Source organism: Saccostrea echinata, unplaced genomic scaffold (genome assembly GCF_033153115.1).
Source record: "Saccostrea echinata isolate AGI-Se365-2 ecotype Australia unplaced genomic scaffold, CSIRO_AGI_Sech_v1 ptg000009l, whole genome shotgun sequence".
Classification (NCBI taxonomy): Eukaryota; Metazoa; Mollusca; class Bivalvia; order Ostreida; family Ostreidae; genus Saccostrea; species Saccostrea echinata.
The window spans coordinates 18777827-18788428 of NW_026889758.1; the positions used below are offsets into that span (position 1 = coordinate 18777827).

The 10602-nt window shown below is 33.7% G+C and overlaps 1 protein-coding gene across 1 annotated transcript; it reads left to right on the top strand.

Moving 5' to 3' along the window:
- Positions 1 to 3480: 3480 nt before the first annotated feature.
- On the top strand, positions 3481 to 8240 carry LOC133183416 (uncharacterized). The gene is made up of 7 exons (XM_061318379.1): positions 3481 to 3673; positions 4358 to 4478; positions 6021 to 6131; positions 7263 to 7351; positions 7460 to 7532; positions 7683 to 7879; positions 8097 to 8240. Exons 1-7 carry the CDS (start codon positions 3485 to 3487, stop codon positions 8226 to 8228), a joined length of 912 nt encoding a protein of 303 aa, XP_061174363.1. The 5' UTR covers positions 3481 to 3484; the 3' UTR covers positions 8229 to 8240.
- The last annotated feature ends 2362 nt before the right edge of the window (positions 8241 to 10602 follow it).

Consider the following 10602-nt stretch of genomic DNA (forward strand, 5'->3'; position numbering starts at 1 on the left):
TGCAAATTTTCAGAAATTCCAAAAAGCACGTGATTGGTTCGCATTTAATGCTGCAAGTGGGAAATTATTTACCTTTAAATGCTTATAAAAGTCAGGTAATGAATGTCTACATCATGTACACCTGTCTAACTCTACTATGGAATTACGTATGGTGTAAACAGTAAACACACTACTTTCAGTTTGAGTTGAACTACAGGCGTGGATCCATGTTTTCCGTAGTGTAAACGTCAAGCAGTTTTTAATAAATACTTACATATTCGCATAAAACAGGGACCTATATATAGGTCCCTGCATAAAATTTAAAAAAAAAACAAATTAAAACAAATTAAAAATAACAAGATGTGTTTGTGAAACACTGATGCCCCCGTATGGCAACTTATAGCAAAGGTTAAACTTTCTCAAATGCAAATCAAATATGCTGGTACCCAAAGTAGGTTTTGTCTCGAGGAATATACCTGTGAAATATGAGAGCCCTAGCAGCAACCATTGAATAGATACGGAAAAGGTTAAGGTTTTTCAAAAGTAAGACAAACATCAAGGTCAAATGGTTAAAAAAAAAAACGGTGCCTAAGGATAGGCCTTCTTACAAGAAACATACTGGTGAAATATGAAAGCTGAAGCACAAATCGTTCAAAAATTATGACCAAGGTTTAAGTTTTCCAAAAGTAGGTCAAACTCCAAGTTCAAGGTCAATGGATTACAATTGTTGGTATCCAAAAAAGGTCTTGTTACATGGATTACATATGTGAAATATGAAAGCCCTAGCACCAGCGGTTCAAAAGTTATGGCCAAGGTTAAAGTTTTCCAAAAGTTCAAACTCAAAGGTCAAGGTCAAAGTTGTTGGTATCCAAAGGAAAGTCATGTTACAAGGATTACATATGTGAAATATGAAAGCCCTAGCACCAACGGTTCAAAAGTTATGGCCAAGGTTAAAGTTTTTCAAAAGTAGGTCAAACTCCAAGGTCAAGGTCAAAAGGTAAAAGTTGTTAGTATCCAAAGAAAGGACTTTTCACAGGGATTACATATGTGAAGTATGTAAGCCCTAGCACCATTGTTCAAAAGTTATGGCCAAGGTTAAAGTTTTTCAAAGGTAGGTCAATCTCCAAGGTCAAGGTCAAAGGGTCGAAGTCGTTGGTATCCAAAGGAAGGTCTTGTCACAAGAATTACATATGTGAAGTATGAAAGCCTTAGCACCAACTGTTCAAAAGTTAAGGCCAATTTTAAAGTTTTTCAAACGTAGGTCAAACTCCAAGGTCAAGGTCAAAGGGTCAAAGTTGTTGGTATCCAAAGGAAGGACTTGTCACAAGGATTACATATGTGAAGTATGAAAGCCCTAGCTCTAACTGTTCAAAATTTATGGCCAAGGTTAAAGTTGGGTAAAATTTTGTAAAACTAGGTCAAACTCCCAAGGTCAAGGTCAAAAGGTCAAATACGGTGGTACCCAAAGAAAGGTCTTGTCACAAGGAATACACATGTGAAATATGAAAGCAATAGCTCCAACCAAGCAAAAGTTGTGGGCAATGTTAAAGTTTTTGCGGACAAACAGATAAACAGCTAAACAGACAGACAGACGGACGGACAGGGCAAAAACTATATATCCCCGAATCTTCGATACGGGGGCATAAAAATTATAATTCTTGAAATAGTTCATCAATTCACTACAATTCGTATGAGGGGCCGATTTCACAGGTACATGGGGACGGTACCCCCTCCCCCTTCCACGCTTTCTGTACCCCAAGTGTTCTTCGACTTTTTTATATAAAATATTTTATATAAAAAAGTCAAAGAACACTTGGGGTACGGAAAGCGTGGAGGGGGGTCCTATCCCCAAGTATACCTGTCGCCGATTTGGCATTAAATGATACGTGATATCGTTCCGAGCTATGACCGGATATCGCAAAACCTTGACATTGTGAAGATGTAAATGATACAGGACAGAATATGTAATTTATTTCTAATTTAGAGCCCACAATAGACAAATATAAAATGATTAAATAAAAAATAATAAGGAAAAGACAAACCAGTGGATATTTGAGAGTACAATGAGTCATGAACTATTTCAACTGTGAATTTTAAATAGTCTGAAAACGAAATCATGGAAATGGCAAAACCTGAAAATATTGCGGGCTTACATTATGTTCTACTGTAGAATTTTAAAACATAATTAAGACAAATTATAAAATATATTTATAAATTTGTTTAAATCTTCATGAGTAGTTATTTTTCAAAATTTATGATTTCTTGAAAAAAAAGATGAAATTTTCAATTTGCGTATAATTTGGGAAGTTTTACCTTAAGTAATTTCGGGAGTTATGCAATTTTGATTTGGGACAGTCAGGACCCTTTTACCGGACTTACATGCGATGGATATTAATCAAACCCCGTTTGATGATATCATGCATTCGAATATATGTAGGTGATCAATACAAGTATCACCTATTGGTGATTTCACTACATGCATTTAGAATGTCTTATAGATCTACAAATTACGAGATTGTGAGTTTGCATTTAATTGGAAGAGAAAGTCATAAACGAACGAAAGTTGTTTAATTCCTTGAGTTAAAACTGCCTCCCCTATTTCCAGCTTTTGTGTGTGTGTGTGTGTGGGGGGGGGGGGGGGGGGGGTAGGCAGATTGTTTTGGGTATGAACCGCCTTAGGAAAAATAAATGGGTCCATCCTTTATTTCTTTCGTCGTTTAACTTTTTAAAAGGATCCTAACTGGAAATACTGGATCCGCCTCGCCGTCTGTTTTTCCCCCTCACTTTGTCTTTGATTTATTTTTCTTGCGGAGCTTATATTCATGGGTAAAATATGAGGTAATTGTAAAAATATCGGGTCATATCCTCGTGAATTTTCGAGGCTGAAGACCATCTTCAAATACACAGCTGAACTATTAATTAAAATTAATCTCTTTAAATAAAATACGTAACTTGAGAAACTTTCTTTACATTACCTAACAAAGTAAACGTCGGTATATACTTTTATTCTCCACAGTTCAGGGATAAGGTGTACAAAACTCTATAGAAAACTGCTATTGTTCTAAGCAGAGAATTGGGGGGGGGGGGGGGGTTGTGGTTGTGGTCATGAATGATGAACAAATTGGTTTCTCTGGAAAACCTGTAAAATATTGATAATCCCAGCGTTAATGTACCATAATAATTCATTTATTCCTACATGTTTTAACACAAAGGGATAAAAGATATAGAGAGATTGCAATTTCCCCGGTATTTATATGTATCAGTATTACTGATCCACAGTACTACCTGGTTTGTTTAATTGTGCGAATAACGTGGATATTAACCCTAAAGAACTTTGTACAATATGTCATTCTCCATGAAACACACGTCAGAAAGGTTCTGCGGACAACGGACATATTTTGTAAGCAAGTTATTCATCAGAAAATTTTAAAATAAACCACTGTGTTTTTAATCTTCGAAAAACGATTTGTCATAATATAATGTATTATTTTTCAGATATTAGAAAATGTCGTGTAAAAGTAACATTGTTTTAGGCATCCTTATGCTGTACATTTACATGTCAAAGTATGAAGCTACTTACATCAGCAAGCAACTTAGAGTCTTTCTAAATCCACCAGAGAAGAAAGACCGGACTATACAACAACTCAATTCTGCAATTTACTATGCAGCCAGAAACCACGGACACGGTATAGAGGTAGAAAATTTCATGAATTCAAAGAATAACTTAGATAAAATATTCTTATAGACTGACACTAGTAAATGATGTAAATTATATTTTTGCCCTTAAGGTTAAAGACTTCAGAAAGATCGAGGTGAGATGAATTGGAAGTGTATATATTTATCTGGTCCATATCTCTGTTACGGGGACACATTGGTTTTTTTTTGGTTTGATTGTTTGTTTGTTTAATGTCCCTTTGAGAATTTTCCACTGGTATTGAGACAATTGTAGGAACAATGGTCTGAGACCTATAAAGTCTGTGCTCGATTTTATACGTATCATATTGAGACGCCACAATTTGCCGGTGGAGAGCTGCAAATTTAAACAATTTTTTCCACTTTTATTCAATATTTAGGATTTTGATAATTTCCAGATAAAAGTTTTATAATACTTCGATGTAATTCCCCGAATTAGCTTCTTTTTTTAAAATTTCAGACAGACATGTTTAGTACACCGTCTTGGAACATAGCCTCTGTGCAATGTACGTTTTAAATTTTAAATAATACCAACGAAAAATCTGGTTTTACCAAACCCTGTCCTTTTTCAACGGAACACAAGGGCCCTGTAAATTAATTTTGTGCTTTACCAAACTTGTTTTTAATTGTTTTGGTACTATTTAAAATAATAATTACATAGGATTGATAGGAATGCTTGTTGTAGCACGGTTATCATGGAGTAGATGTGCACGAGATTCACGAGATCCATTCTCTGACTGATTATTCAGACGTAGAGGACAACAACGCGGAGGATAGACACAAGGCCATTAAGGAACGCAGAAGAAGTAGGTGATTTTTATTAGTTAATGATATCAGAATATCCTTACGTAGGAAATATCAGCATGTACTTACGTACGGGATATCAACATCTGCTGTGTAGGGAGCATAAACATGTCGTTACGTTTACGGGCTATCAGAATGTCGTTACGTAAGGGATATCAGCATGTCGTTAAATTATATCAAAATGTCGTTACGTACGGGATATCAGAATGTCGTTACGTAAGGGATATCAGCATGTCGCTATGTACGGGATATCAGAATGTCGTTGTGTAGTGGATATCAGCATGTCGTTGCGTAAGGGATATCAGCATATCGTTACGTAAGGGATATCAGCATTTATTATATATTTGTTATATAATACAGGATATTTGCATCCCTGCTATGAAAACAGGTACACCCTGTATTAGCACCCTTTATTTCACCTTTATCATACCCTTTATGAAGTGTCTGGGAGAGGAACGAACGACAATTCTGCACATGAGATTGACCCTTTATTTTCCCGAACCTCCCTTTATTTTTCATTCCGAGTACCTCGAATCTTTTTCTATTGTTTATGAAGTTCATTTGAAAGATGGTTTATGTTATTCAAAATAACTATTCGTTTTATTTAGAATTATTTCATTTCTTATCGCTGAACGCATTGCCTTTGGAAAAAATAATGAGAAACGGAAATTCAACGAAAACAGATCACATTCAATTATTAAAAATTTAGTTATCAATTTAAAAGTTTATATATGATTTTTATGACACTATTTTCAAATATATAATAAAAACAATAATACATGGCAAAATCTGTATCACACCCCATACCAACCCCAGACTCCAATATCAGCCCGAGGGTCGATATTCTCTATGCCTCACATGTACGTAGGGGATTATGTTCAAGGGAACAGCATGTCATTTTTATATCAAGTCAATTTATAGAACAAGTTTGAAATTCCTTTAACATTTATCGGGTTAGTTGGGACCAGTTGTCCGAAATGCGATATAGTAGCCCGTTTTGGATAAAGCAACCCAAAGTTTTCACACTTTGACAAACATTATTCAAGTTTTCTTTATGAACATAAATCTAATAAACATGTTGCTGTTGGGAAAAAAGTAAATGCTATTTATCCTAATCAGAAAATATTTGCATCTTATACCGTATGCAATGGCCAATTTACTCTACATAAAGCACATGTTTTGAAGGAAAGTTTAATTGACTTTTTTTACTTTATATATATATATATATATATATATATATATATATATATATATATATATATATATATATATATATATATATATATATATATATATAAAACCAGCTAGGTATTAGTGCAAACTTCCAGAGCATGTACATGTACAAAATTTTTTTTTTGGTTTATGTATATCTTAAGACATTTTGAAAACAGTTTAGACGTATTTATTTATTTATTTTTATTTTTTTAATTTAATTTTTTTTTTATTTATTATTTTTTTGTATATTACGAAGAGATACAAAAATCAGATACTGAGGAACGTATCGTCAGACTTTAAAGAGAGATGTGCAATGTTATTCTTGACAGGGCGATGTAAAGGTGTCGTATGCGAGAACGGGGGGAGTGTGGTGATAGAAGGGGGACAATGTGTCTGTTCCTGTGCCGGAAATTACGTAGGATATAACTGCCAGTATAGAGGTAAATATATAGTTATAAAATTCTTTTCATAATCCAGCTTTAATCACTTTCGTAAGACTTGGGAAAAGAGTATTTTTGGTGACACACTAGTCTAAGGCTAAAAGGAGAATCCGTAAAAAAGTACGTAAGAAATATGAAAGAAGGTCAAGTTTATCTTTTGATGTTCAAAGCATCAAAATTTGTAAAATTTTTAATTGGAAGAAGGTTTAAATGTCGGTGTAATTGACCAACACATAAATAAGCAGGACAAACATTTTGGCAAATTACGACTGATCTTTAGTAGTAATTTGGTCAAAATATCCAGTCTTGTCTCGAAAAAGTTTGGTACCTTTGGAAAATTTTTGAAGATGGGCTTAAAGTTCATTGATACTCTGAAAAAAGGAATAAATCTTAATGAAATAAATCTGTTTGCATTTTATGAAATACATTTCTTTTGGAAAACAACAAGCATTCAAGCACCATTTTATATGAGTGACCAGAGGGATTATGAACCTATATGCAGACCTGCTTTGGGGGTAAAAATAACAACAAAATCGAATAACCCTTCTTGTGTTATTGCAGTGTTTCCACAGTTCAAGCATTAACTCGGTCGGTTAGAGCATAACGAAAGTTATTTTACACCCTGGTTCGAATCCTTGGTGTAAGCACTAATTTTTTTTTTATCTTACTTATTTTAATTTTAATTTTATGATCAACAATTGATATTTTTCGCGAGAATTTAGATAATGTCACATCCTTTTAACTTAGAATTTTATACATGTATAAAAGGGAAAAGGAAGCATTCAAGGAAACGTAATGAGCAAGCTCTTTCTTAGGACAATAACCACTTTTTTGTGTTTCTCGAAAAATTTTTGCAACGCAAAACTAGTCATTTTCCTTTCAAGAACCCCTCTATCACAACGCTAACTTGATGTTTGACTTGTAATATCCAAATTTCTATTGGTCCAGTTTTCCATATTTTTTGTGAAACGAGTCATTTAAATTTCAGAAGCATAAATTCACCCTCCATGGATATAAGCAACGGATTCAAATGAAAATAAAATCGAGCACAGACTTTATAGGTCTCAGACTATTGTTCCTACAATTGTCCTTTTTTAACATGCAATATCGAACAGTATTACTCTTTTCTAGGAGATAACTGCGGGTATTCCCACTACACTGACTGCTTCCTGAAGCCAACACACGCTGATCTTCCCACCGGATACTGGGCCTTAAACTTCGTAGGATTCAAATATTCATTCATCGACATTTATGTATTATTCCATCTAAATTGATTTACTATCAGGAATTTCAAACTAAAAAAAAATTAAGCTGAATTATTTTTTCAGCAACATCACTTCCTTGCTGCAAGAGCCAAATATAGTAAGACAATTCATGTAACCAGCGAGGAACTGTATTTAGGTCAGGGACTCTTTCATCTCTCCTGATGCACAAAATAATGTTTTCAAAATTATTTATATTATGTGAAAGAAATCATCATTAATTAATCAATGATGTTTGAAAATGTCCATGCTGTTGGAATATCATGACGCAATTTTTGAAAACTTACAGGTAAACCCTATAAATTGACCTTCTCCTACACTCAAAAAGCCCGGCATCTTTATCATAGATTCAAGGTGAACAATTACCTGGCTGTGATATGGAAGGGACTACATAAAAAATCAAAGACTCTATACAACCAAAACTTTGGTCATTACGAGGGAATTACAGGAACTAAATGTGTCAACGTGCCGCAAGGATTTGGCGAAGTAAGGAAGTTTTAACTTAGAGGGAACTAATTTGGATCAAAAATAATTCATAATTATGTCCTATTGTAATTTTTTAATTTACCAGGTGGTAGTAAATAGAAAAAGTACAATATAACATCTATTTGTCGTACTAGTATTGTAATTTTTCTATTTACTTCACCAGTAAATTCAAAAATTACAATATGACAATTAACTCATTTTCCCTGAAATATTGCAGATTATAATAACGTTTTCATGCTGCAATCCTTACCACTGCAACATCGTGCCACCTCACGACAAGCATTACATTAAGAAGAAAAACACGTCTTTCTTTCTGGATGAAGTACGTTTGCAGCCAGGAAAATGTTAAGCGGAAATCCAAATTTAACCAAATTATAATGCCGTATATATCTATACTTATAAATTAATACATTTTGCAAATAAACTCCGAAATGGGTGCACCAGAGTTCTTACTTACTCCTCTAACAATACGCTAGGTACAAGCTGATGTCCGTAAACTATATTTAGATTTCACTCGCATACGGCATAGTAAATATCGTACATTAAATTAAAAGTCTACTTTCATTATCTATAAACAGCCATGAAATAGCTAAAACGTGAGTACGGTGGCGTTTCCGGTTGGCGGATCTAAGTTACTGGCAATTTTTAATGAAACTGACAACAAGCAATCGATTATTTATTACAGAAAACGTCATCACTGAATTATTCAATCAAAACTCGATTTAAATTATATAAAAGAAATAAGTTGTGATAACCGATTAAAAAGGGAAATGTGCAAAATATTTTCGTCATTCACCGATCTTTATATTGACGGAAGCTTCTAGAACATCATATAGCATCGAGCCCGATGTTAAGAAAAAAACGAGGCGATTATAGCTACATGACCATAAAAAAAGCTTTTGTGTAAATGGTCATAATTGAAATAATGGTAAATCACTGATAACACTATAAGTTGTGAATATAATTATATATCGAAAGACTATTACATATACATGTACATGTAGTAGGTTTTCCTAATACATTTATCGGTAAAATTTGTACATATACCTTACTGAGAGCATCGTGGCAACGAACCCGAAGTACAATTTGTACTTCGTAATAAACTTGCTTACATGAAAAGAGAAAATTAATGAATAAGGTATTGTTCAAATACAATTAAAGATGTAAGATTTTGCGCATTAATCAATGCACAGTTAATTTCTGAATACAATTTTTTATAGCTGCAATAATGTAGCCCTCTCCTTTTTTGAAGGGGGGGGGGGGGGGGCAGAGAGAAAGGCCAGAAAATATCAGATCAAAAAAAAAAAAAAAAAAAAAAAAATCGGAGAGGGCTACATTATTGCAGCTTAGTCTTTTGTATCAAATACTCAGCCTATTCATAGGGAGCTAAAAGCTAATTTTTACACAGATACTTGGTTCTTGGTTTATAAATATGTATGTACCTTATTGATAGGTAAAAAGTAAAGTACATTTTTACATATCAATAAGGTACAAACATGTTTATAAACCAAGACCCAAGTACCTGTGAATTCCCCCCCCCCCCCAATCAATTTATTAGTAAAATGTGCATATTCGTTGCTTTTATCCTTGACGGAAATAAAATAATTAAGAGCATCAGAAGTACAATATCCATAACATAGTATAACAGGTTTCACAATAAACGTCAATTAATGAAATTGCTATTTTTCAAGTTAAAAAAAAAATTAAACAAAACAAACACAAAAAACGGGGGTTGGGGGTGGGATGGGGTGGGGGTGGATAGGTAAATCTTCTTCATGCAGGATTTGAACATAGTATTTGTTCCTGCTATAAGCCTGTAAGCTGTCAGTAGAGAACTACAATATATTTTCTGTTGGTAGTGGTATAAATTCAATTCCCCGCGCTTGCGCGGGATTTCATCTAGTATATATATATATATATATATATATATATATATATATATATATATATATGTGTGTGTGTGTGTGTGTGTGTGTGTGTGTGTGTGTGTGAGGGTGTGTGTGTGTGTGTGTGAGAGAGAGAGAGAGAGGGTGTGTGTGTGTGTGTTTATTTGAATTAAATGTACTAAGATTCTCTTGAAATTTTTAATTAAATGTACTAAGATTTCTCTTGAAATTAGAAATCTTACTAGAACCACATTGTATTGAATAGGAATGCATCCGTTAACAGCACGGGCGCTTGACTTTAGGTAGAGGAACCTCATAAATTTTGTAATAAGAAAACTATTTAACGTCAAGGTCCTGTGGTTCATAGTGTGCCGAACGCATCTTTTTTTTCACTTGAGGTTTCGATTTTAAGCTAAAATTGAAAAAAAAGCCCTGTTGATTGATTTGTAAGCTGACATTAATGATGTTATCTTGAGATCATATTTGATATGCATGTGTATTTGTTTTACAATCAAAGCACAAATATTTTGTTCAACCCACCGTTTTATTTTTGCAAAATAATGCACAATTAGACAGTGTTCTATTCATCTTGATCCCTCAGGTCAGATGTTTGTGTAAATGACAAATATTTGTCAAGTATGGCAAAGACAGTCTGTAAACACCCTTTTAGTATTTTGATATTTTCATGACTATCGGGATTGTCACATTAAAATTCGAAGCATGAATGCTATATAAAATAAAACGGATGTTCTTGATTGATACTCGGCGATATCATTGTGTCCCCTGATTAATCTTCTTTTACTGTTATGAGCCAGACAGTAATATTGAACAGCTTCC

Coding starts and splice junctions, on each gene's coding strand:
- LOC133183416 (XM_061318379.1), top strand. CDS start 3,485: ATGTCGTGTAAAAGTAACATTGTTTTAGGCATCCTTATGCTGTACATT. Junction 3,674..4,357: donor ACCACGGACACGGTATAGAG/GTAGAAAATTTC, acceptor TGCTTGTTGTAG/CACGGTTATCATGGAGTAGA. Junction 4,479..6,020: donor CATTAAGGAACGCAGAAGAA/GTAGGTGATTTT, acceptor TATTCTTGACAG/GGCGATGTAAAGGTGTCGTA.